Source organism: Falco rusticolus, chromosome 1, assembly GCF_015220075.1.
Source record: "Falco rusticolus isolate bFalRus1 chromosome 1, bFalRus1.pri, whole genome shotgun sequence".
In the NCBI taxonomy this organism is placed as follows: Eukaryota; Metazoa; Chordata; class Aves; order Falconiformes; family Falconidae; genus Falco; species Falco rusticolus.
The window spans coordinates 774342-800877 of record NC_051187.1 but is presented as its reverse complement, the minus strand read 5'-3'; the positions used below and the strand labels follow the sequence as shown (position 1 = coordinate 800877).

General features: G+C 64.0%; 2 protein-coding genes across 3 annotated transcripts; one reads left to right on the top strand and one right to left on the bottom strand.

Annotated features, from left to right (window-relative positions):
- The first annotated feature begins 9683 nt into the window (after positions 1-9683).
- Positions 9684-14200, top strand: CBX8 (chromobox 8). Of its 2 annotated transcripts, none has more exons than XM_037403404.1 (5): positions 9684-9839; positions 10250-10293; positions 10494-10559; positions 10634-10724; positions 10907-14200. In XM_037403404.1, the coding sequence occupies exons 1-5, from the start codon at positions 9771-9773 to the stop codon at positions 11744-11746; spliced, it is 1110 nt and encodes a 369-aa protein (XP_037259301.1). In that variant the 5' UTR covers positions 9684-9770; the 3' UTR covers positions 11747-14200. The 2 variants fall into 2 exon arrangements, with proteins under 2 accessions (XP_037259301.1, XP_037259310.1); XM_037403413.1 differs by having other exon boundaries at positions 9685-9839; positions 10658-10724.
- Positions 14201-19650: 5450 nt separating this feature from the next.
- CBX2 (chromobox 2) lies at positions 19651-24599 on the bottom strand. The gene is made up of 5 exons (XM_037400380.1): positions 24528-24599; positions 24398-24441; positions 23764-23829; positions 21854-21923; positions 19651-21379 (listed from the first exon to the last, which is right to left on the bottom strand). Exons 1-5 carry the CDS (start codon positions 24597-24599, stop codon positions 20030-20032), a joined length of 1602 nt encoding a protein of 533 aa, XP_037256277.1. The 3' UTR covers positions 19651-20029.
- Between the last annotated feature and the right edge of the window lie 1937 nt (positions 24600-26536).

The window sequence follows — 26536 nt, the reverse complement described above, 5'->3', positions numbered from 1 at the left end:
CTGTCATCGGCGTTCATCAACCGCCGCGCGGGTGGAGGGACCGGCCCGCCCCGTCGGGGCATCCGCCGTCCTGCCTACCCGACCCCGCGTCGCCAGCACAGCTCCGCGGCTCGTCCCGGCCGCCTCCCTCCCCCCGCGTCGCCCTCCCCGCCGGGTTGGCCGGGGTGGGTGCCCCGCCGGGCCGTCCGGTCTCGCGTGGGGCACGCACTGGCCCGCGTCGTCCCCACGGGCTTCCCGCGAGGGCGGTTGGGCTGGTCCCGCGGGGAGCCCCCACCGGGACCGAGCAGAGCTAAAGGGCGTTGAACCGGGCGGCTCGGCCTCGGCGCGGCCCCTGCGCGACGGCACGGTGTCCCCCCGGCCGTCGGGGCACTTGCGATGCCCGTGGGGCGGGTGAAGGGAGGCGACCAGCCCCGCGTCCCCGGCCCATTGGGAAGGGAGGCTGGTGACCGCGCTCCGGGCTCCCTCGCCTGGGGACCGCGGCCCGGAGACTGATGCCAGCCCTGCGTGACTGGGTACCGCGTGGACACAGCCAGCCACGACCCGTGGCTGCCGCGTGCGCGGGGCGCCAAGGGGAGCGGGGCGATCCCAGTGGGAAGGAGCCGCCGGCGGCCGGGCGTCCCGGGACCTGCTCCGCTGCCAGGTGCGGCGCCGCAGGGGCGGAGGGGAACCGGGGCCCCGGGCTGGGGGGGCCGCCCGCCCCGACACAACGGGGGCCCGTTCCCAAGGCTCTCGCTCTGTCTCTGCTTTGGGAAAACGCCAGCACGGTAACAAAATGGCGGGGAAAGGGTGGGATTGTCACTGCAAGCCCTGCAGCGCAGCCCGCCCGGCCCCGGAACCGTCCAGCCGGGCTCAGGGCGTCCGTGTCGGCGGCAGGCAGTAGGGCGGGGGCCCCCCCCGGGCTATGCCGCCGCCCGGCCCCGCCGCCCGGCAGAGCTCCGGTGGAGACGCAGCTGCAGAAAATGGCTGCTCGGCGGAGCCCGCTGAATCCTGCCATGGGGGGGGTGGGGGGTGGGGGGGGTGGCGGGGGGAGAAAGAACGACGGCGACGGCAAGGAAGCAGCGCAGCCCTCCCCGCCGGCCGCGCCCCCCCCCCGGCGAGCCCCGGGGCAGGCGGCCCGGGGCGCGGCCAGAGGCTCCGCGGTACGGCGGGGCCCGGCGGCTGGAGCGGAGCCTCCCCGGTGAGGCCTCACCTGCGGCACGGTGGGGGGGCGAGGGGCTGCCCGCCCCGATCGCGCCTGACTCCCCGCGGCGCCGGGACGGCACGTGCCGGCAGCCCCCGCCCGGTGCCCGCCGAGGAGGAGGGCAGGGGCGGCTCCGAGCCCGGGGGCGGCGCAGCGGGGGGGCGGTCCGGTCACCCTCCCGGAGCCCGCTTCGCCGGAGGTGCCCCGCCGCCACTCCCGAAGCGCCCAGTTTAAAATAAAACTTAAATAAATACCCCGAAAGAAACGATAAAAATAAATAAAATAAAAGCCGGGCGGGAGCGCGGGCGGGTGGACGCGGCGTTGCGCGGACGCGGCTCGGCCACGGCACCGGATTCGCAGCGAAGCTGCAACGAAAACTCGGACCCGCGGTCCCACGCCGTCTCACCGCTCCACGCCCGCCACGGCGGCGGCCTCCCGGCGCCCGCCCGCGGGGCCCGAGCGGACACGCGTGGGTGCGCGGCGGGCGCCTGCGCTGCCTCTCCCTTGCGCAGCCGGGGGGTCGCGCCCCACCGGTGGCTTTCGCGCGGGGCGACGGGTCGTCCCAAAACCACGCGTGTGGGAAGCCGGGCCGGGGTGGTCCTTCCCCCGCGGGAGGGCGGCCGCGGGGGGGTCGGGGCGGGCTGTCGCGACCGGCCCGCACCGGGACGCCTGGACGTGGGAAAGCGCTTTGCCGCGCCGGGGGTGCGCGCAGCCCGCGTGCGTTGAAAGCGCCGTTCCTGCCACGCACGGTGCGAGGGTCGCCGGTGCCTACCGGGAAAGTCCCCCCCAGGCTCAGCCCCGCCCGTCCACCTCCGCGGGGGCCCGGCCCCACAGGGCTGCCCACCGCCGGGCTGCGGCAAGGCACAGCGAAGCCCCCCGGTCTGTGTGCCCCGTATGCGGGTCACCCGTGTCCGCGCAGCGCCACGGCTCCCCGCTTCCCCTGCCCCGCACATGGCCCCGTGTCGTCGCTCGGCGGCGCGGAACGGGGTTGTGCGGGGACCACGCCGTCCGGCCGTCTGTGCTGGCCCGCGGCCCCGCTGGGACCCCTCTGCCCCGCCGCCGCCTCATCCCCGCCGAGCGCTCCGCCGCCGCGGGTGGGACGGACATGGTCTTCTCTGTGACCCGCGTTACGGCGACACGGCAGGGACCGGCGGTCCCGCCGCACTTCGGGAACACGGTGGGCTCCCTCCTGCCGTCGGTGCCCACGGAAGACGGCGCTGCGCCCCCTCCTCCGGCAGTGTGCGGCCGCCGGCTCGGCCCGGAGCCCCGGGGCGGGGCGGGGCAGTGAGGCAGCACCGGGGAGCCGGGCGGGGCACGGAGTTCCGGTGTAGCGGGGGTCACTCGTGGGAGTGGGGGGGTCAGCTCCGTCCCCTCGCCCCCGGGGGGTCTCGGCCCCGCGGCCCCCTCGCCACCCCCCGCGGGGCCGTTCCACTCGTGAGAGCTGGTTGCTGCGATACCGACGGGCCAATGAGCGCTCACCAGCTCACCCCGGGCTCTGGCACCGCTTCCTTATATGGTGCGCGCCGTCCGCGGGGCGCCGCGCTCATCGCCATATAAGGGCATGAACCTAAATACAGCATCTACCTTGTGCGGTGTGGGCGGGACCGTGGCGGCGGGACGGGGCGGACGGGGACCAGGGCCGGCGCTGCCCTCCGCAGCGGGCCGGGTGCCGCCGCAGATGCTGCCCCCCGCCCGGGGGAAGCCGCCGGCGGTCATTAGGTGGAATGCAAATGGACCGCGCTTCACCTCTAATTGCTTTTGTTAAAAGCGGAGCGGCGGAGCCGAGCGCGGGCAGCCAGGGACGGGCAGGGACAGAGCAGGGCAGCGTCGAGGACAGGGGCAGGGGCAAGGCCGAGCAGTTGCATCGTACCCCATGTCATCTGTCACACCTTGGCTGAGCTCTCCCCCGGCGGAACCCGCGCGGTCGGGCACCGCGGTCCGTTCCGCCACGGCGGGGCCGTCGGACGGTGCCAGCCCACTCGCGGCGCTTCCGTGGCCGCTGCAGCCGGAGCCGCGAGGGAGCAGATTCGTCCTTCTGCCGTCCTTGCGGGCCGAGCAGCGCGGCACCGACGTGGGCAGCAGCGCGGGTGGGACGGAGTAGCGCCAGTTAAACGGGAGGTTGGGAGCGGTGGGGGAAACACCCCGAAATGTTCAGGTTTGCTGGCCCGACGCAGCGCTCGCTCGGTTGCTCCTTCGCCCTCCTCTGCAAACAACTCGTAGTTATGTTCCTAGAAATAATCAGCAAATTCAGAAACCCCGGAAACAAAAGGTCTTTTGTGCAGAGTGCTCGCAGCCTGGAGCGGTGCGATAAAGCGCTGCCCCCCCGCGCCCCGCCTCCGGGAGCGGCACTTTCCTCGCACGGGGGTTGCGCTGAGACCCGCGGAGCTGCGCGGCTGCAGGGGGCGGCCCCGGGGCCGGAAGCGACGGGCAGCTCACGCCTGGGACGCGGGGAGCGGGCGCTCGGCGGTCGGCGCTTGGGGTCCCCCGTTGGCGCTCCCCGCAGGGGGACCCCGTGGGGCTTCCGCCGCTCAGCCTGGCCGGCGCAGGGGGTGTGCTTGGGGTGCGCCGTCCCCGCGGGCCCCACCGGGGAGGGTGCACCGGTGGCTGCGGGGACACGCGTGGGGAGGCTCCCATGCGCAAGGCCGACGCGGGTGGCTCTCCAACGGTTCGCGGGCGTGTGATTCGGGAGATGACGGCGGCTGCTTTCCCCCGTGGGGACCGCACAAGGGAGAGCCCCCGCACCGCCCCGGGGCCTGGCTCAGCTCACGGGGCCTCCTGCGGGCGCTTCACCCTGCTGAAGCCCGCGGTGTGTGTGGGGGTCCCGAGAGCGGCAGTGCCCTCCGGGGGCGGTGGGAGCGCCTAGGGCTGAGCGCCGGCCGCGGCCGCCATTTCCAGTAGGACGGTGCCACCTATGGAAGGCACCTGGAATTAATCGGGCCGGCGGGGCCGCGCCGGGAAGCATCGCGTTTGCGTGCGGCACCCTAGGGACAAGCCCGGGCCGGGCCCGCCGCCGCGCCCGCCGCTCCCCGCGCCCGCCCCCGGGGGGCGAACCCGGGCGGGGCCGGGCTGGAGGGCGGCAGCCGGGGCTTGGTCGCCCCGGTCGGCGGGGTCGCTGCTGTCCTTCAGCACCGCCACCCCGGGCCCGGCTGCCCGGCGGATACTCGGCTCGGTACCGGGCGGCGGCGCGGCCCGGCTGCGGCGCTGGGCTGCGTCTTCCCGGTGCGGTCACCTCGTCGGCTGGCCAAGGCGCCGTTAAGCGGGGAATAACGACCAACTGCGCGGAGAGAAGCGGTTCTGCCCAGGACCCACTGCCCCAGCCCGGGCCGGGGTGCTCGGCGTGGTGCGGCCATCGCAGCCTGGGACGGAGGCCCCGCGGAGCGTGTCCCGCAGGGGACCGACCGCTACCGCGAAGGCTCCATCCCGAGCCCCGGAGGAGTAAGAACAGCGCCGGGCACCTGGATGGGGGCATCTCGGCCAGGGGAAAGCTCCGGGATGGGCGGGGGGCCGCACCGCTGCGCGGGGGGCGAAGTGCGGACCGCTCCGCATCCGCGCAGAGTGATGCTCGGCGGCTGTCCCGAAGGGAGCTGCCTGCCCTGTGGAACCTCCCCGGTCCTCCCTGTCCCAGCTGCCCACCAAACATAACCTGCCTGTACTCTCCCCTTCTGGCTGCCCCCTCCCTGCTCCCGCTGGGTCCGGCCGCGCCGAGCTCGCCCTCAGCGTCCCGGTCAGCCCCGCCGGTCCCAGCAGAAGGGGCAGCAGCCGGGCCCGGTGCCCTGCCGGGGTCCGCCGGGCCCGATCCATGCCTACCGGGGCACGCTGCCTTTCCCCGGCAGCACTAGGCGCCGGCGCGTCCGGAGCCGCCGGGGAAGCCCTGCCCGGACCTGAATTCGATGTTAAACAAGTCGACACGAAAAAAATTCTTCGGCACGGGAATTCCTGGGCTGCGGGGAGTGCGAAGGAGGAGCTCCGCGAGGACACCACTGCTCGGGCGCCCCCGGAGATCTCCCCTTCCCCGACCGGGTACCTCTGCGCTCCGGACAGTGGTCGCCTCCGCGGCTCCGGCGGCAGCAGCCCCGGTGGCATTGAGGACAACGGGGGGTCAAGGGCGCACGGCAGCGCGGTGCCCGAGGGAAAGAGGTGGGAAACGCGCGCGGGTCAGTCCCACCAGCAGCCAGCCCACGCGTGACCGCAGCTCCTTGTATGACCCCGTCGCCGGGCTCGTGCTCAGTCCTGGGGGCGCCGTTCTTGCCCCGGTCGACCCCTCCCCTGTGGGGTGCAGGTGCCGCAGCCCGGGGCCAGTCGCTGCCTCCCCGCTTCGCCCCGAGCTGCTCGGAAACGAAAAGGCAGCGAGCCGGCGACGGTGCCCCCCAGCCCAGGGCCGGGCCGGGGCCGGCGGTGCCGCGGGGTCCCCGGGTCCGCGCCCGCCCCGCCGGGACAGCCCGGCACCGGCCCGGGAAGCCGTGAATTTGCCCCTAGGCTCATCCTGGCTCCGTTCAGCCACGGGTGGAGGGAATCATTTTCCCGCCCGGCTCGGGTATGGGGGTATGGGACCGGGTCGGGAGAAGCCCGGAGCCGAACCGTGCGGCTGGGCGGATCGGGAACCCGGGACCGGCCGCCCCGAGGGTGCTGGGGGTTGTCCACGCACTCAGGGAATTCGCGTGGAATGGGGCTCCGGGGCGCGCTCCGCCCGGCTCGGCGGTACCCACGGCCCGGCCGGGCTGCACGACGCCTCTCTCGGGACGCAAGGTGCGGCCCAGCCGCAGACTCGGTTCGGGGACCAGCAGCCGCTGGGGGCTCCGCCGGAGGGGCGACTTGCTCTGCTCCCGCTTCCCGCCGCAGTCTCAGCGTTGGGGCCATGCTCAGGTCGTCCAGGAGAAGGGGACACAGGGGAGCGCGACTGTAGCTTAACCGGGTCTCCGGCCGGCACCAGCATCCTTGGCCGCCCGGGAAACCGGACCGGACCGGGAGCTGGGCTGGATCCTAGCCGTCCCGGGTGCGGGTGTCCGTGGGGCGGAGCAGCTTCTGAAGCACGGTCACCGGCGCGCACGGGAAGCTGCGGGGAAGAGCCCGGCTGCGGCGCGGGGGTCGATCGTGCCGGCTGTTGGGTTGGAGCCAGCTCCCTCTCCCATCGCCGCCGCCCCCGACCCATCCGCGCTCGGACACGCGTGCTCGCCCCGCCGCCCCCACGCGCGGCCCCGGGTGGGGCAGCAGCCCCCCGGTTTCGTTGCAAAGCTCGCAGCCGTGGAAGCCCCCGCATAGCGAGAAACGAGGAGGGAGCCGGGCGCTCTGCCCCGCGGCGGCCCGCTGAGCCCCGAGGAGCACGAGTAGGGGCTGGGGGAGCGGGGAGCCGGCGGCCGAGCGGCGGATTTGGGCTCAAACGGGCGGAAAGGGGGTTTGCCGCGGTGGCACACGCCCTCGCCGGCCCGGAGCCGTCCTCGAGTCCGCGCCGAGCCCCGGGAGCCCGGGACAGCGCCGGGGCTGGCCGGGGGCGGAGGGGGCGGAGGGGGCGCGGGGGCGAGCGGCTCCCCTCCGGCTGAGAGCCCGTAGAGCGCCCAGGCAGCTTCTGCCGTTGACCTCGGGAGCGCGGAGGGCGGCCCGTGCCCGGTCCTCCGCTCCTGCTCCCAGTGGCCCGGCCGGGCGGGAGGGGCCCCCGCGGCGCCGCCAGCCCCGGGCGAGGGGGTCCCCGGGCCTCCTCCGGCAGCGGGAGGAACTGCCCGGGAGAGCCGAGGACGAGCCCGCCCGGCGCTGTCTCGTCCCGCGGCGCCGGGGAGGCTCCGTCCGGCTTCTCCTTCCGGGCCAAGAGCCGACGAGCAGTTGCAGCCCCGGCCCTGGCTCGCCCACGGCCCGGGGGCTCCGGCCGGACCCCCACACAGCGCCGATCGCTCCCCGCTGCTTTCCCCGCGCCGTTCTCGTTTGCGTCTCGCCTTCTCCCCGCCCCCCCGCCCCGCAACCGGGGCCCCAGCGCCGGCCCCGCGCTGGTCCCGGCGGGGATGGACCCGTCACCCCCGCTGATGCCCGCGCAGGAGGCAGCTAGAGCCGCGGCCTCGCGCATCTCGCCCCCACGCGTGGCTGTGGGGCTCCGCGGGGCCGCGCAGCTCCGCGCAGCCGGCGGGGTAGGGGCGGCTGCTCAGCCGGGTGCTCCGCGGCCCCTCCGGGCTCCGGTGCGGCGTCGGTGCGAGTAGGCTCGGCTCCGGGACCGAGATTCCTGCCTGCACCGGGACACCCCGGCGGCGAAGAGGAGGGGGGGCAACCACCGTTTCCGCGGGCTGCAGCACCCCCACGGCCGCGGGAATGGACGCCGCTGCGCTGCCGCGGCCGCTACCCCGGGAGCCTCGAGCAGCAGACGAAGCGGCGGCGCCGATACCGTCGGGCCCGGGTGGACGATCCGCACACCCCCACCCCCATCCCCGCGCCCCCCCCGGCCGGGACTTGTGCCCCTGCCCCCGGGTCTCCCTTCTGAGCGGCACCTTCCCGAAAGCGGGATCCGAGCCGCTGCGTCCACACCAGTTCACGAGCCGCCCCGCGACCTGCATTAATTAACAACGATTAATTCAATATTAACGAAAATCTCCCCAGGACGCCGCTCGCCGCGGGCCGGGAGGGCGCGGGGGGTGCGCTCCTCCCGCCCGGCCCCTCCACGCCAGCGCCGCGCCGGGCACGCCGCACCAAACACGCGTGGTGCGGTGGCTCCCGCGACCGCGGAGTTGGTGGCGTGGAGCTGGCAGCCCAAGGGAGCCGCGGGGTGGGAATCCGCCACCTCCTCCCGTGAGCGCGGTTCCACCTCGGCCAGCGGCGGCAGGAGGAGGGCTCTGCCCGCGGAAACCCGACCCACGCACCCCGAGAGTCCCCCGTGGGGCCCCAGGGTCCCCACCCGTGTCCCCACCCACCGCAGGGGACCTGTTTTCCCCGTGGCCGCCGTCGGAGGTCCCCCCGCCCGGGCGGCGGCACCGGGCAGGGCTCCGCGGCGGCAGGCAGGAGCCCCGGGAGACAACGGGTCCCGGGACCGGGAGAACGCCGGTGTCCCCCGGCCCCCGCTGCCGGTCCCGGCGTACCCCGGGGCCGGTGGCTGCCCCCGGGCGCTGTCCCGGGCCGGGAGAAGGGAAGCGCCCCGTAGCCCCTGCACCGAGCAGGCGCAGGGGGGAGATGGTCCAAAGCCGCGCGGGCCTCGCGGCCCCTGCCACAGGTGACCCACCGCCCCCACGACGGCAAACCGCAGCCAGGCCAGCGTCCGTGAGGAGGCAGCCGCGGTCTCCTTCACCGGGGAGCACGCGCAGCCGCATCCCCGGGACCACGCCCACCGTGGGGTCTTCCACGCGTGGGCGCGGCGGCCGCTCGGCCTCGGCTTCGAGCTCCGTACAGAGGAGGGCTGGAGGTGGGGGGCGGCGGGTCCACGAGAGGCCTCGCCTGGCCTCACCTCGCGTGGACGGAGCCGCAGAAGCCCACCCAGCACCGGGTCGCGGTGCTGCGGCTCCCACTCGCGAGGAAGCCCCGGGCGGCGTCGCTGCCCCCGGACGCGGGAACGGCTTCACTGACTGGACGGGGCTGAAGCGCTGCCAGGCCCCTCCGGAGCCTCCCCCCAACGGCGCCGCGGGGGGGGGCGGTTCGGGACCCTACGCGGCTTCGGGCGGGCGACCGGTTTCTTGGGACCTCCAGTCCCCGACGCGCGTGTCTCGATGTCCCGTGGCCACCTCGGGGACTGACTCGCGGCGGAAGAAGGTGACGCGTCCCGGGCGGGCCGCGGTGCGGCGGGGAGGGCGGCAGAACCGGGGAGGGGGTCCGGAAGGGGTCCCGGTCCCGCTGTGCCACCCGCGCTCCCGCGCCGCTTGGCTGAGAGAAAGCACGTGGGGACATGCGCCTCCAAATTGCGCGTGGGGCCTCCCCACTGGCCCCATGGCACCCCTCCGCCTCCCGGGGAGCAGAGCTGGGGGGTCCCTCGCCGCCGGGCAGGATCCGCTCTCCCGCGGGAGCAACGGCGCTGAGCGGCCCGCGGGGACGCGTGTCTCCGTGGGCGGCTCCGCACCACCGCGGGCGCCGGGGCAGAGCGGTTTGTTCCCTTCCCGTTCCCGCCTCTGACACCGTTCCCTTTGTCCCGTCACCGGCCGCCGGGCCGGGCCGCAGATCCCCGGCGAGGGGAACGACCGCAACCTCCCGGTCCGCCCCGTCCAGGTGCTGGCAGCAGTCCCGTCCCTCCCTGTCCCGGTGGCTGCGGGCGGCGGCGGCGGCGGCCGTGCCTCCCCGCGCTCCCGGGGCGCCTTTGTGCTCCGCTCCCCCGTCCCCCCTAAAGCTCGCGCCCCGCCGCCTCCTCCGGGGATGGCCCCCCCTTCTCCCGCCGCAGCTCGGGGCGGGGCGGGGCGGGGCGGGGCGGGGCGCCTCGCTCCCCCGCCGCCGGCCCCGCCCCGCGCTCATCGGGACGCGGCGCACGTCGGGGGGCGGGGCGGCGGCGCGGGCCAATGCGGCGCGGGCGGAATATTCCACCCGGCTCCGCCAGCAACAAGTGCGGGGGGGGCCGCGGCGCTGACGTCAGCGGGCGGAGTATTATGGTCTGGGCTGCGCTGGCGGCTGCCTGTGTGCTGCGAGCGGCCGCGTAAACATGGAGCTCTCGGCCGTCGGGGAGCGCGTCTTCGCGGCCGAGGCCCTGCTTAAGCGCCGCATCCGCAAAGTAAGTGGCTCCCCCCTCGCCTCCGCCCCCCCGGCCCCGCGCACCCCCCCATCTCCCCCGGGCCCCGCCGCCGCCGCGGCCCCGCCGGCCCCGGCCCGGTTGCGGCTGGGCGCCCGCTGGGGGCGGCTCTTTCTCCCCGCCGCATGCCCGGGCGCTCCCCGCCGGCGGGGCGGGCGTGCTCCGCCGCTGCAGCCTGCGCGGCCCCTCTTTATATATTTTTTTAATAATTTTTATTAATTTTTTTTTGTTGCATCTCGCCCCCCCCCCCCCCCCCCCCCCCCCCGCGCGTTTTCGAGACGCGCCGCGGGCGCGTGTTTGTTGCATGCGTGGAATTGCGCGGTGTAGCTTTGTTGCGGGCGTTTATCGCGGTTTCCCTCCATGCATATTTATTTTTCTCTTTGCATCTGCAGGGGCGCATGGAGTATCTCGTAAAATGGAAGGGCTGGTCTCAGAAGTAAGTCGGCCGTTTGTCCGTAGGGTTCTGCAGCTGGGGAGCCGTGAGGAGGTGGCTCACTGCAGCCCCCCTCTCCCTTTGTAGTAGAGAGGAAACTTGGGTCCCTTCCTTTTATGCCCCATATTTTTAATTTGATTTGTTTTTTTCCGTTTCTGGCTCCTCATGCTGTCCCCTCTCTCTGTGCCCCCCCCCCTCCCCAGGTACAGCACTTGGGAACCCGAGGAAAACATCCTGGATGCCCGGCTGCTTGCAGCCTTTGAGGAAAGGTACAAGGCCTTTGCTAGCCGTAGCTCTTGAGCTTGTAAATATGTTGCTGTCTTGTAGCTATGCTGAATTGAAGCTTTGGTTTTTTTAACACCTCTAGGGAGCGAGAAATGGAGCTATATGGGCCCAAAAAGCGAGGCCCCAAGCCCAAAACCTTCCTGCTAAAGGTAAGGAGGCCCCACGTGTGCTGATGCTGGCCGGGGCTGCATGCCACAGCAGGGAGCGGGGGTCCGTCTCTGGCCCCCATGGAGGATGTTCCTTACAAAGGTGGCCTCTTGTCTTGTAAGTTGTAATTATGCAACCGGATGGCAGGATAATAAAGTCACTGGTTGATTTCTCTTCTTTGCAGGCCCAGGCAAAAGCAAAAGCCAAAACCTATGAATTCCGCAGTGACTCTTCCAGGGGGATCCGGGTGCCATATCCCGGCAGGTCCCCCCAGGAGCTGGGCTCCACGTCCCGGGCTAGGGAAGGACTGAGAAACATAGCCCTGGCTCCCCAGGGCAGCTCCAGCACCAGCACCCCCAAGGGAGACAGCATCCGGGACCGGGTGATCCGCGTGGAGGAGAAACCTGGGGAGACCCCCAAAAAGAGAGGCCCGAAGCCCAGGAAGGAGCTGTACAAGGACCTAGCAGAGACTCTGGATGCCTCCAAGAGGAAACTGGGGGACCCGGGGGACAAGGTGGGGGACTACCTGAAGGTCAGGAAGATGGAGGAGATGGCAGCAGGGGCGGCCAAGTTCGGCTCGGGACATAGTGTCATCCAGCTGGCCAGGCGGCCGGACCCCGACCTCCCTGGCGCCCTGCCTGGCCCCAACCGAGCCGAGGTGGGTGCCAAACTGGGAGCTGCCGAGACCTACCCTCCCCGGCTGGCCAAGCACCGGGCAGACTTTCTGGACCCCAAGGGGCAAGGGGGGCTGGACCCCGGTGGGCCCAAGCTCCTGCACGGTGCGGTGAGCCCGGGTACCATGGGCAGCCTGTACCGCGACGGCATGGGGGGCCAGGCGGGGCGGCCTTCCCTCATTGCCAGGATCCCTGTCTCCAGGATCCTTGGGGACCCAGAGGAAGAGTCCTGGAGCCCCTCTCTCAACAACCTGGAGAAGGTGGTGGTAACTGATGTGACCTCTAACTTTTTGACCGTCACCATCAAGGAGAGCAGCACGGACCAAGGATTCTTTAAAGAGAAGCGATGAGTTTGTTGGAGGTGGTGCTGGGGTTTTCTTTGGTCAGATCCAGACAAAAGCTTGGTTAGAGCTTGGTGGACCTTTTTTTTTTTTTTCCTTTTTTTTTTCCTTTTTTTCTTTTTTCTTTTTTCTTTGTTTTGATGTTTGGTTTTTTGTGGTTTTTTTTGTACTGGAGAGGATTTAGAAACTGTCCTAAATTCATTAACTCATTCTTTTTTTTTTTTTCCACGTCTTACATTTCGTTGGAAAGATTATCTCTAGAGTTATATTTTCTATTAGATGTAAATATGTTATTTAAGAAAAAAATGCTTATATATATCTATATATATATTTCAACTCTGAGTTGTTTTATTTAAATGGAGACAACAGTGACTGCTCAGTTGCTCTTAGAAAGGACAATAAAACTGAGAACTAACGGGAGTTCATGCATCTGTTGCAGGAGCCGGTGTACATAACAATGTTCATAGCTAATTATGTTCTGGGTTTTTTTAACTATTATTTTTCATATGATGCTATGGATGGTGGAGGGGGAGGTGTTACTCCCTCAGAGGGCAGAGTGCCCTGATTTCTTGATTGTGATATAAGGTGTTGCTTGTACAATCAAGTGTGCTGTATCCAGAACTGTTGCCCTTGACAGTTGAAGTAAGCACTTGAATTTACAGTATTGTTGGGGAGGGGGTGTTTCCAGTCTAACAAAAAATATGTTGCTATGTCGGGGCGGGGAAAAGCAGAAATCCATAAAAAGGCTAAAACTGTTCTAGCAGAGTATTAACTTGAATTACCTTTTCTTGCAAAGGAAGAGGAGGTTTGTGTGTGTAAGGTTCCTGAGAGGGGTGATACTGAAATGCACTTTAATAGAGTTGTCGTAGCAGTTGTGGGAGATGGGACTGAGCTGAGAATCTGTTTTCATTTTGTCTGGCTGCTTGATTCTGTTCCCCCACCCACCTACAAAAAAAAAAAAAAGCCACCGCCCCCCCCCCCCCCCCCCCCCCCCCCCCCCCGCCTCTGTTTACATTCCTGAAATGCCAGAGAGGTTTGGGAGGGTAGCATGTCACTGCCCATATTTAGATGCTTTATACTGCTATAGAAAGTGAAATGTTATTACTTTTTTTTTCTGAACACAGTTCACTTCAGACTGTTGGAAGACTCCAGATAGTGTTTTGTAATATCCACATCTCTGACAAATCCCAGAGCCACCTTTATGCATTCAAAGACAATACATATTTCCCTTTTCTTACGCTAGTTAAACAATAGCCAAGAGGCAAAATATTCCCATGCACGAGCAGCCCTGCTGACTCGGGTGGCTTTTTGTGGTTTGTTTGCCTGTGTTATTTCTCCTGGCTCTGTAGGACCCCGCCGTTTTTCCTCCCTGGGCTGGGGCAGGGCACAGCCATGGGGTTTCATGGCTCTCAACCAAGTGCAGCAGCCCTGGGTGGATGTGGGGGAGGTGTGGGGGCTACAGCCCCCTGCTCTGCTTGCTCCTGTTCCCCAGCTTGTCCATGATCTGACCTGGGTGGGGAGCAGGACCTTTGCCTGTGTTGTGATGTCGGTTGAGGTGGAGCAGGTGCCCCTGTCCCAACATGTTGGTGAGCATCTCTGGGAGTTGGAAAGCACTAGGTTGTCTGGCAGCACCTGAGGGCTGTGTCACTTTTGGCCTTCCTTGATGGCTGGCCCAGCCAACCTCCTGATGGCCCCTGGTGTGGGGGGCTGCATGGGGGGTGGCAGCACAGGGAGCCTGAGGGATGGGGAAAAGGGCTGGGGCAAGGAGCAGCCTCCTGCTGTTGGGTTGAGCTGCATCCTCACTTGGTCCCCTTCCCTGTCCTTTTGGGACCTTCTGTCAGGTGGCCTAGCAGGAGGATGCTGTGTTGACTGTACAGGGGGAGCCATGTCTGTGAGTTTTGGGGTGGGTTTTTTTGTTTGGTTGGTTTTCTTTTTTTTTTTTTAAGGCATATTTTGTATAATTGAGATTTTTAACTTGGTTTGTATGAAGAACCAATGTGCTGGTGCCAGTGCCAGGGGCAGCCGATGTGGGATGTGTGTTGTCAGAGGGACGATGATGGGATTGAGCTGCCCGTCCTCCCACTGCGGCTGTGCCAAGGCTGGAGGATGCTTCCCTTTCCAAAAGAGCCCGGAGCCGTGCTCCTGCCCTGCCGGGATGCGGTTGGGATTTAGTGTGCTTCGCTCCAGCCATGTGTATATGTGTGCATCCTGACACACATGTATATGGAGCAAAACATACATGTGGATGTATATGTGTGTATGTATATAGTGACATATATACTGAGTGTGTGTGCGTGGGGGGCTGTGTGTGTGAATTATTTAAATTAAGACTTGTACAAAACCAATTTGGCTACATCTCAGTCTCAGAAGTGAAGCTTAAACTACGTGTCTTCTGCCAGCCGTGAATGTCGATATGAGACCTGCTTTTTATGTGAGTTTAAATATATACTTTGTAAATAGAAACGTGTCTGCTTTCTGTTTGTAGCCCTGGGGTGATGCGGGGCGCAGGGCTGGGGGGAGCCTGGGAGCATCATGGGGTGGGCAGCAGGGCCCCGGCAGGGCAGGCAGCCTCGGGTCCCCGCTCCACACAGGCGGGCCGGGAGCTGGGGCTAGGGGCGAGGGGATGGGGCACAGGTGCTGCTAGGCCGGCCCCCCCCCGGGGGTTCCTGCGGTGCCTGGACCGGTTGGCGGTGGGTACTGTGTGCGGCTCCGCTTCGAGGAGCAGCCCCGGGACTGCCGCGAGGGAAGGCAGCCGGTTACCGGGCCGGGCACTCCGCCCATCCGACGGGGCGGGCAGTACAGCGGGGGTGCGGGTGGGGGCCCGGCGGCCGCCCCTGCGCGGCTAGCCCGGCCTTTGTATTCAAATCTGCAGGCGGAGGGGAGCGGGGGTGGGGTGGGTGTTGGTTTTGGTTTTTTTTTTGTTTTGTTTTTTTTTTTTTTAAGCGGTGCCCTCATTAACCTCCTTTTTCTGCTCCGCCGGGTGAAAGGCGCGGACCCCCGCATTATGGGAGCTGTCAGCGGCTGGGCGCGGAAAATGAGTGTCAAGGAGGAGCGGGAGAAAGGGCCGCACAATGGCGCCTTTCTCCCCCGGCCCGGCGGGGGGGCCCTTTCACACGGGCCGCGGCGGGGCCCCCAGCGGGGCGGGCGCGGAGGGAGGGGGTGGGAACGGCGGGGGGCGGTTTGCGAAGCCCCCGGCCGCAGCCTGCAGGAGCCGCCGCCTTTACCCCGTGCCAAGGCGGCTCCGCGCACCCGCCCGGGGCTCAGCTCCCTGCCGACGGCAGCCCCGACGGCGGAGCCCTGGGGGGGAGGGCGTTTGGCCCCCCCTGCCCCGCCGCGGCAGCTGGGACCAGGCAGCCGCCGTTGCCCGCGCCCTTCGGCGCCCGCGCAGCCTCCGCAGGGCAGGCCCGGCCCGAGCGCGGCCCTGGGCAGGTCCCGGTCCCGCTGATGGGGGTGGCCGGGTGGGGCCCCTGGGCTGGGCTGGCGCTAAGCGGGGACACCTGAGACCCTGCCCCGCCCTCGGCAGCCGCAGCGGAGCCTGGTGGACTGCGCACTGCCGGTAGGAGCGGGGCCCGGGGCCGGGAGGGTGTCGCGTCCCGCCGGGAGGCTCGGGGGAAGCTGGGGGGGGCTGGTTCCCCTACCCCTTCAGCCTCGCCCAGCCCGGGCTCGGGGGGCCCCGCTGCGGCCCGGGCCCGCAGCCCCGGGCGGGGGGAGGGGGCAACACGGTGCCCCCGGGGGGAGCGGGATGCTGTATCACAAGCAGCGGCTGCCCCGGGTTCTCTGTGTGTGTGGGCCACTCCCGGAGCAGCGACCACACCAGCCTGGAAAGTTAAAAAAAATATTTATTGATATACTAAAAAAGAGCAGTGGAAAAGTCATACACCGCTCCCCCACCGGCCGCGCCCCGCCCCCCCCGCCCCCCCCCCCCGTACCCCTCTCCTAGTGTTTTCCTGCAAATAAATTAAAAGCAGCCTAGATGTCGTGGGTCCACACTAGCGTTAGTGTCCAGCAGCACCGAAGGCAAGTGAGGTACCCGGCAGGCGACGGGAGCCCCGGGGGGAGCGGTGCCCACAGCCCCACGTTGCTCGGCGGGCTGGGTGCCTGTCCTGCTCCACAAAGCCCTTACGCTTTCCCAGGGTAATAACATCTCCAACTTTTGTTCTCTGAAAATAAAAGCAAACAAACAGCTGTAGTGTAAAGCAATTATAAGTGTCATACAGGAACGATTTGGCTCTCTCTTTAATTGAAACATACAAATTACAAATCGGACCAGTGACTGGCACAAGTTACAAGAACAATTGTTTATTTTCACCCATCCCTCAGTTTCTTTCAGTAAAAACCTCTCCGGCTCTGGAGCCCTTCACACCCAGCTCAGAAACTCAATGCAAACCAAACCCCCTAAACTATCCCCGTCCCTCCACGAACTCCAGGTTTTTTTGGTACAAAATATATATATATAAAAATAGACTAAGTTTCTAGGGAAGATGGCTGAATTGGCCACCTCTTCCAGTCCAATGGAAAACAACAAGTATGCTTAACCAGATTATGCCTGGAGAAAATATCCATTCAATATACAAATACTGCAGGACTTTCCACATCGGAAACCCCTTAGAAAATGACAAGTGACAAACTAATTGGCTGTTTGACACACGGCTGAACACTCCAACCCATAGCAGCAAACTAAAAAAAAAAAAAAAAAGAAAAAAAAAAGTGGACTTTGAATACTAATGGTACTGACTGGTAAACAGGATCTGCACCGGCTTTCAACCCCTGTCCACAAAAGATTACAGTAAATCACTCACATAATGTGCCTTTGAGAGGCAAACTCCAACAGGAACCGTTCGCAGACACCCCAGCACTGCTGGGAGAGCCGAGATCCCAAAACATGAGGTCAGGAAGGGGCTGGGGAAGGAACACTGGAGGAGATGAAGGTCAGAAAAAATTCTCAATTATCATTTTCACCATCCTTAGACCTTTGGAATCGAACCAACTGGTGAGCAAAAGGCACAATAGCAAGTGGTGACAGTAGAGTCCTGCCGCTACTGGGAGGAGACATGCCTGGGAAGAATGAATGACGGAGGAAAGCCAGTCACCATTGGGATATGTGTTCCCCTGGGTACAAGCCCGGGCCCAGCAGCCCTTCACCTGGCCAGGAGGCAGGAGCAAGCCCCTGCATGGAGAAATGCATGTGAGCTTTGATGGGGGCTCTGGAGGGAGCAGCCGTCTTGGGGCTGGCGTGCAGCAAACACAGCACCTGCCGTCACAGCTCGTCTCCTGCACCCCGTGGATGCTTGGTGCCTGACTGCTTCTTGGAGCATCCTCAGATGCTTTTTTCCCCCTCAGGGACACCAGTCCCCCACATCCTATTGCTCTAGGCAAGAGCATCCCTGTTAGGCTGGCTCCCCCTCAGTGGGCATCCCTCAGCTGCCTTCAGTGCTGCAGCAGGGCTCTGAACGACGGCTGGGTGTCCTGCTGGGGACCAGGGCACCTCTCCCCATCAGTATCATGGCTGTCTCCAAGACCCTGTGACCACCTTGCTTTGCATAGGCACAAACCTGTTGTGGGACCAGTGTCACAGACAAGGCTGAGATAAGGACGGTCCAAAAGGCACATTGTCATTCGGTTTGGATTTGCAAAGGCCAAGTAGCAAACATTCAGTGTGTGGGGAAGAGCATTACCTCCATGCTCAGATTCCTTGACTCTTCTCCCAAAACACTGATTTCCCCAGCACAAAAGCACACCCAGCAGAGAGACCATGTCCGGAGCATTCGTTTCTGCTGACACAGGCCAACGTTTCCTTGGACTGTTCAAAGCAACGGTAGCTCGTTTGGCAAAGTTAAAGACTAGAAGGTAAACAGCGCAGACTGACGTTTTGGCATCGTGGAGCTCAACAGAAACTCTGTCCTTGGGAACCTTCTGCGCGGACAACACTCCCTCCTCTCCCCTTGGCCCTTTGCCTTGCAGAATGACGTGCAGCACATTGCAGGGCTGGGCGGGCAGCAGCAGAGCAAGGCTGCGCCAGTCCCCAGCAAACCCCCTGCCCCAGGCTGCCTGACACCTGGCATTCAAGGCTGCCTGGCTGCACTGGGGCAGCACTGGCGCCAAGGCGCCTGCTGCATCGCTCCGGCAGCAAGGCATTGGTATGCCTCCACCCGCTCCAGCTTGCTGGCACGTTGCTGGCTCACACAGGATGCTGTGCTCAGCTCTGTAACACAACAAACTCAAGGCCATGACCAAGAGGACAGCTGGGGATTAAACACAAAAGTGAAGGGGGAGCACCTCTGGTGCAGAGGAGCCTGCCCCGGTGGAGGCTGCAGCTGAGTGCACAGAACAACCATCCATCCCTTGAACTGGGCAGCACGTGCAGCCAGCGCCAGCGTTTCATTTCACCTGAGAATTGCACTGCCGCCAGCCAGCAGCAGCAAATGCGACTGCAGTGGGCTGATGCGTCGCGGTGGGGGGGGTCAGAAGTACCTGTACCCCCCGTTTGGTCCATTTATCTCCACACTCATGTGTGTGATGACACTTGCAAGTGCCCCTGCCTGTAGCAAAGTAAGATGCCAGTCCTGGTGCCAAGTCAGTCGCCTGGCAAGCAGTGACCCCTGAAGTGGTGCCTGTTCACGCACACACCAAGCAGTCACCCTAGACCCGAGCAGTCACCCGAAGGACAGCCCTTTGGAGGCACTGGCAGGCTGCAGGCTTATCATCTCCTCTGAGAAAGGAGTTCAGCACTAACGGAATGAAAATGACCTTGAATGCTACTAAACTCTGCCTGAACTACTGCTGCTAATTTTGGTTTGTAAGAGTACTCTACAGCAGGGAAAAAGACCTCTGTAAAAAAGCCACTACTGGTTGCAATTACAAGCCAAAAAGAACACCCTGGCTGCTGGCACAGGATGGCAAGATGAAGGGGAACGGCTGCTGCAGGCCCTCTGGCTTCTCGGGGAACAGCAGCCTGAGGTACCCACTGCCCCTGTGTGGCCCTGACCATCCTCTCTCTCCTCTCCTCTTTCCCACTGCTCCAGACCACACGTGCAGGTGTTCTTGACCAGCTGCTGAGCCCTCCAGCTGCAGAAAAACGTGGATGATCAGAGTGAGTCAAACCCAGTGAGCATCCAAAGTTGGGTCTGGCCTGGCTCCCAGCAGGGAGGGCTCACCCACCCCTGGCACTGCTTTTTGGCTGAACAGCAGCACCGACCTCACAGACGCTAGCTACCAACCTAGCTGCTGCTGGAAGGGTTCTCATGTTCTGCAAGACTTAAAAAATATTCCCCAGCTCAGTCCCTGCAAGTGCCTGGCAACTGGTGAATGGGAGGGGAAGATGCTGGGATGAGGCAGAGGAGCAGTGCTGGGGCTCCCTGGGCTGCACAGCACTTTGGGCTTTGCTTTCCTCTGAAAGTCAAGTCACTGCAAAGAAGCCAGCAGCTCCTGCTGGCTCCCAACGCGGGACCCTCCCTGGGCAGCAAGGAGGTACCCACTACCAGCTGTCCCTTGCTCTGAAAGAGGCACCCTGGACACCCACCTCATCAGTGGATTCAGTCTTCCTTAGACGGGGTTTATTCCCCTCCCTCAAAAAAAAAAAAAAAAAGAAAAAAAGAAAAAGATTTTTCCCTAATAAAAAAATGTAAACAATATTTCCCTATCAGCTGGAAACCACAACAGGAATGTCGTGGACTTCATCATTGGAAGTGGCCTTGCCCAGAGGGGTGGCTGGGCTGAGCGTACCCTGAAAAAACCCCATATACAGCCACCCCCCAGCAGCCCTCAAGGGCTGGGAGCAGTGGCTGTCTCATTTGGATTGACTTGTGACTCCCCACGGCTCACAGACAGATTCGTGGTGAGCCTAGAGGAAAGGAAAGGATCTCCTTTTCCTCTCCCAAGTATAAGCCTGGCCCATCGCAGCTCCATGTCCTCTCCCTGCTGCCAGAGAGCTGCAGACCTTGTCATCTGCTGTTTCAAGCTGTAAAGCAAAGAAACCCGTGTACAGTGAAGCCTGGCTCAAAACTTGCCAGCCTGTCACCCCCAGCAGCACCAGTGCCCCTGCTCCCGGAGAATGGCACCAGCAACCTCTGCTCGGGGCACTGCTCCGGAAGAGGATGGAGAGAAGCTGGGAGGGATCCATCTGGCAGTTCTGAGCAGGTTTCACTGTGTCTTTCTCAAGCCTCTCTAGACATGAGTCCTGGTAGGTCTCACAAGGTCTCCATGTTCACTTGAAGGAAGAAAAACCTGATGAAGAGCTGGGCAAAGCTGAGGGAGAGGGTGAAGGACCCTCTCCCTCCTCTCATGCACCTGGGCTCAGTATTGCCGCAGGTTGAAAAACCCAACGCTGGTGGGGGACTCCTTGACTGTCACTGTGATCAGGTTAGCGGTGACGTCGGTGACAAAGACGTGCTCAATCAGGCTGCGGGTGGGTTTCCAGTCCTGGCTGGTCTGGATGGAGACAGACATGTTCTGACTCACACCCGGGAAGGAAGCCGAATCCCGGTCTGAATCTGAGCTGGTCTCTTCGCCGGTGCTCATTTCGGAAAGGGCAGCAGGCTTGTGGTTCTCTGTGGCTGCGTGCCCCTCCTGTGTGCCAGCTGTGCTGCTTTTGGCCAAGTCCCTGTCACCTGCCCGGTGTCCCTGCTTCTCACTCTTGCTGCTGTCCCCCCCTGAGAGCACACTGGCGCTGGTAGCATTCAACCCAGCACCCACCGCACTGCCCTTTGTGCCGCTGGCACCCACGCTTGCTGCTGTGCCACCGCTGGAGCCTTTGGACAGGGCGCTGCAGAGGTGGCGAGGGATGCTGCTCCCGCTGGCCACACTTGGCCCATTTTTGACACTCTGCAGATTTAGAGCTTGGAGGTTCAGCTCCTGGCTGGAAGCTGGCTGGCTACTGGCCCCGGATGAGCCCGCAGGTGTCTTGCTGCCGTTGTGCAACATCTGGCCTCCCACAGCAAACCCCGATTTCTGGTCCCCTCCAGCGCCGCTGCTAGGAGCTTTAGCAGTCTTGGGTCCCTGCATGCTCAGCCCAAGCTCCCCAGATCCTTTCTGGTTCCTCATTTTTAAGTCCAGCCCTAAGCCACTCTTACTGGTTGCCTGCGACTTCAGTGCCAGCCTGCCCAGGGGAGAGGTCTCTGCCAAGTTCTGGCTTTGGGACATCCTGTTCATGTAGTGCACAATGGAGCTCTGCCAGCTGATGGCCCGGTTTGGGCTCGTGGAGCCGCTCTTCGTCATGTTGGGCAGGTTTTCTGCAGACGACCCCCCTGAGCTGAGCCCAGCCAAGGTGCCTGGCGGGTCCTTCAGCGCAGCCATGCCTGAGCCCTGCGTGCTGTGCTGGGGCTGCAGCTTCCCCATCAGCTTGGTGCTGCCACCCACCTCCTTCCGGGAGGTTTTCAGCACCTTTGTCAGGTTCACGGTCCTTCGAGCTGCTTTCTGCTCTGGGGGAAGAGGTTTCCGCCCACGCTTCTTCCTGGAAGTGTCTTTCATTTCAGGCTTTGCCACCAGGATCTGAGCTTTCTTCTGTGGTACCGGGTGAGTCTCTCTGCTGCGGGGACCTCTCTTTGCTTCCAGGTCACTTTCATCCTCTTCATCAGAAGAGGAGGAAGAGGAAGATGTGGAGGAAGAGGAGCTACTTGACTTAGTTTTTGCAGGCATCTCTGGTTCCTGCAAAGCAATGGAGAGGGACAGGGAAAGTTAACACAAGTTACCAAAGATCCATTATGGGCATTGCAAATCCTTCAGTGTTGCCTGGCCAGGTGCCTCAAACACACACAGGTTCTTTCTCCATGTTAGCTGATCTGCTCGTCCTCTGGCATGAAATGAATTCGGGAGCATACAGCACAAAACTGAGCAGGCTTAAATACCAAGCAGGACCCTGATGCTCGGGAACTCTTCTGTCTCCTTCTACACCATTGCCAGGAGCAGCGAAGAAGGGACATCCTCCTTGCAGGCATCCTCATCCACCTTCCCATCAGTGCAATCTTCAAAGCCCCTAACCCGGGGTCTGCGGGTATTGCTGCGTCCTCACCCCCCTCCAGAGGCTTAGCACCCTGTGCTGTGGGCAGACACTCACAGGTGCCTTCCAAAGCCCCTTCAGCACTGTCACAGCTGTGGATTTCCACCACAACCAGAACTCACCACATGTTTCCTGGGCCTGCCCCTGGGCCTCTTGCCCCTCTTCCGATTCTGCACTTCTTTTTCGTGTTCCCTGAAAAAACGATTAAGGACAATGTTTGCAGGGAAGAAAAGAGCATGCAAAGTCATCCTGGTTCCTCCCTTTCTTCTGTCATTAAAACCCTCCCTCGCTCAGGATGCTGAAGGCTCAGCTCCCATCCCAGCTCCTGAGCAGCAGTGTCCTTAACCCCCACCAACATGTGATGATCTTACAGGCTCCGAGAACATCACTTGAACCCATGCTGTTACATGCAGCCAAAAAGCCCCAAGAACTGTATGGAAACCCAAGGACTCTTGCAGTTAAACCTTCCCCACGTGGCACCTGGACCGTTTACCCTGTGGGACCCCGACAGGTCACTGGAAGACTTGGACCATGAATGCAATGCAATGCAAGAAAAAGAACTAGAAAGTGAGGAAAAGGTTATAAAAATTGCGGCCTTAGAACAAGAACAGCTATCTGGATGTCGGGGTGCCTGGCTGGCTCAGCAGCAGGTATCTACCTGGATTTGCCAGAGAGGTGAAAGGAAAGAGAAACTCTCTTGCATACAGCATGGGATTGAACTGTATGGATGGCTGAAATGTATTTACCAAACCACTCACAGAACCAAAATCCTTTGCCATGCAAGACCTTTCTGCTGGTCACCCCAGTCCTGGCCCCTTGGTCCCACTGGTGCCAGTCACAGGCCTTCCGAAGGGAGGCATTGAGTTTCGCAGTGTTGCCCCTGAGAGCAGCTGCCGGCTCTGCTCGTGTCTGGGGAAACTGAGGCAGGCCAGCGGTGACAGGAGAGCATCTGTCTGCTACAATAACATCCCCCCAGCAAGAAGCTTCTAGCAGCTGGTGATGGACCACACGGTGTTACCTATCCCCAGTCAGTGGCTTTTCCAATGCATGGTGAGATTTACAGGTTTTCTGGTACAACAGGATCAAGCAAAGGGAAACATCTGCCCTGTCTCTGCTAAGCCTCACCTTAGTTACACCCTTGCAGAGCTGAGCTTCCCCTCTGCTCATGGTGGGCAGTGGCACAGCCTCCGTGTGGAGGAAAAGCAAATGCTTTCCCTGGAAACTCAGCAAGTTGTCTCCTTCACTGAGCTTGTTTCACCTCTCTTGCACCTCCTGGCCTGGACATGGTGGCCCAGGCTGGCAGCCACGCAGAGCCCAAGGCCATGGCACGGGGAATGTTTTCGGGTCACTATACTATTTCATGGGTCTCCATTTACAAGGGACAGTGCTAAGCAGTAATACATATGGCTAACCAAATGCTGCACTGTCTGCACTAACCAGATTCTATTCTTGAAAAAATGGATCCAGAAGCGAGTTATAATTAAATCCTATCATAAACTTTAATGATTTTTATTAATATGGAGCCAAAATATTTGGCAGCGCTGTGTTTGCTGTAGCCAGCTGGCTACTTTTTTACCTCCATGCGTGATTTCCTGGTGTGTAATCACTGCAGCACAACTGCCGTTGCCAGCTCGGCTCTGGGCAGTAGCCCTGGCGGAGGACACCATTTTCTCCCACACGTTACTTCCTCCACCCTCTCATAGCTGTGCCCTCCAGGAGTACCCTCAGGTGCCTTCCAACCCCACCATGGCCCGCAGTCGCCCCTCGGGGAACGAGAACCAAAGGTCTGTGCTGGGCGCTGCCATTGCACAGCCGGTGCAAACCCGGACTGAGCGTGGCTTCGTGTGTACCCAGTGCGGGGAGAGATGTCCTAGGCGGACCTGAGCTGTGGTTTCGGGAGATGAACAAAAGGACTGTGCCACAAAAGGCACGGCGAGCTTCAGCCTGTTGTTTCCACAACTTCCACTGCATGCGCAGCCAATTAGAAGTTAATTGACTTTATCATTCGCTTAGAAATATTTAGTTTGCTCACTTCTTTTGGAAAGCCAGGAGGAGTCTTGGATCAAGGATGTTCTCCTCGGGCTCCCAGCTGTTGTGCCTGCAATGGAAGACATGGACTGGGCAAAAGCGGGGGGCCGGGGCTCCCCGCCGCCCCTGTTACCGGCCCAGCACTGGGGAGTTCATCCAAGGGCAAACGGGCCCTTCGTGCCTCAGCACGCGGCGCCGGACCCCGGGGGGACCGGGTCGGGGGCCAGTACAGCCCCATCGCGGGGGTGGGCAGGAGGGAAGGGGCCGGGGGAGGCAGATCGGGGAAGGGGCGGCCATGCCACGGGGCGAGGCGATCCCCGAGCATCCCGGGGGAGGGTGGGAGCTCCGCTCTCAGCGGACCAGCGGACGGGGGGTGTGGGGCCGGTGCGTGCTCGCCGCGGGGGGTTGGTGGGCTTGGGGGGGGGGGAGGGAGAGCGGCCCGGCTCGGGGTTGGGGGGCGGGAAGCGGAGCCCCACGCGGCGGCGGGGAGGGCCGGGCCGCGGCCGCGCTTATTTGTAAACAAAAGGAGCGGCGCGACCCGAACAAAAGCGGCCGGCCGGCCGGGCGGCACCCCCGCGGCCGCGCCCCGCTCCGCGCACTGCCCCGCTCCGCGCACCGCCCCGCGCAGCGCCGCTCACTTGGAGGACCAGCCCCGCCACTTGACCAGGTACTCCAGCTTGCCCTGCGGAGAGAGACGGGGAGAGGCGTGTTAGCGGTCGCCGGGGGGGTTGTCGGCGGGGCGGGAGGGGGGGACGCGGCGGGTCCCACCTTGCGGAGCCGCTTGCTGAGGATGCACTCGGCGGCGAAGACCTGCTCTCCCACGCTGCTCAGTTCCTCCATGGCCCCGGCTCCGCACGCACGCACACGCACACACAAGGGGAGCCCCTGGGCGCGCCCCCGACGGCGGCCGCGCGCGCTCCCGCCCCCCCATCCCCGCGCGCCCCCCGGCACAATACAGCGTGCGCGGCCCCGGCACGGGGGTGGTGGGGGTGGTGGTGGTAAGGGGGGGGGCGAAGGGGGAGTCCCCCCAAATTCCCCGCTGGCCAATGGGGAGCGGAGGGCGGGGCGTGATGGGGGTTTGGGGAAGGGGGGCATTGTCTGCGTGCGACCCCTCCTCTTCCTGCCCGCGCGGGGGTCGGCGGGCCCGGCCGAGTGGGGACAATGGGGCGGCCCCGGGCTTTGTTCACCGGGCAGCGCCCCGGGGTGCTACCCCCCCCCTCCCCCCCGCTGTGATGCTCCTGGGGGACAAAGCGGGGGCTGGGGGCGGCTGCTCCCCCCTCCCCCGCGTGCCGGGCCGGAGCAGGCGGCTGCGGGCTGGCTTGGGGCTGGCTGGTGGGTTGGTGGAATAAAGAGTCGCTGTCTGGGAGGGTGGCGGGGCGAGCGACCCCCGCCGTACCGGCTCGCGGGCTCCCAGCCAGATACGGCTTGGCCCGTCACCCGTGTGCTGCCACCGAGCCGTGCCAATGAACGCGGGGTGCTAATGAACGCGCCGCGGTAACGAGCGTGCGGCTGAGCTCACGAGTGTGTGGCGGGAACGGCCCCGCCGCGGACCCGGGCGTTCAAGGCGTGAGAAGCTACTACGGGGTGGTTGGGCGCTGTGGGCGTGGAGCAGTGAAATACGGTGCTTTACGGGCATGGAAGGAGATGAGTCAGCACCTCAGGGAGGTCACAAGCAGGGCCCGCAGCTGCCATTAACTGTGCGGGAGCCAGAGGGAGATGAATGTCCATGGCCCCAGCGCCTGGGTGCCCGCAGCGCGCGGGGCCTGAGCGGGACCAGGACGGGCGATGGGGTGTCCCGTGCGGGGCCTCGTGCGGTGCCCGGGCAGTGCCATCTCCGGTAAGCGATGCTGGATTTAGAAAAGTGTTTTTGAGCTCCAGGCTGATGCGGTTGGGCTGTCCCTGCTGCAGGCAGTAACGTCGCTTCTGGGGAGCCCTTGTATGATGGAAGGGGAAAATCGCTGCTTCGTGACAGGGCTGATGCAGGGTCTGTAGGGCGGTGGATGCACCTGGGGTGCCGGGTTGATACAGGGTCATTGTCCTAGGTCGAGCGCTATCATTTTTTATTGTTTTCTTTTTACAATTACTGGGGTGGCTCGCTGACTGGGAGAACTCAGAAGCCTTTTTTTTACCAAAGGTGACACAGAAATATAACCCAGCGCTGCACTTTTTCTTTGTTCCAAGTTAATTTACCTTTCGCCAGCTCTGCTCTTTGTGTGCAGCATATTTTACATTTTAGTAAAAAAATGTGTGCGACTTTCCATCCCTGCGCGCATGAGCCGTGTGCACGCACAATACAGCATTGAGGGCGGTGTGTGTGCAGCTCCGGTGACCGGCTGTGCGAGTGCGTGGGGCTCGCCGGGCTGCCGGCGTCTGCTTCGCCGGTGCTGGGAGCTGAATGCCGCCAGGAGATGAACCGAGGGAGGCCGGGGATGGGAAGCGGGAGCAGCCCTCTGCGCTTGGGTCTCTTTGGGGACTGAGTGTGTGCAGCGCTGCGGAGGCTGGAGCCTGGCGCGGGGCTGTGCCGGCAGCTTTGTCCCTGACCCCTCGTTGAGCCCTGAGCAGTTGCTTCCAGCAACGGCCTTTTTAATGCTGCACAGCCACACGCTTTCCCTCTCACACCTCCACTTTGGTGGGGAGCGGAGTCCCCTTCATCTGCTGGGGGGAAAAGAGCTGCGCTGCTCCGTGGACTGGAAATCTCTTTTATATAAATCCCTGGGGTTTTACTGGGAACTGGCCCTGGTCTGCACCTGGGCTGCGGTGGGCTCCGTGCTTTTTGC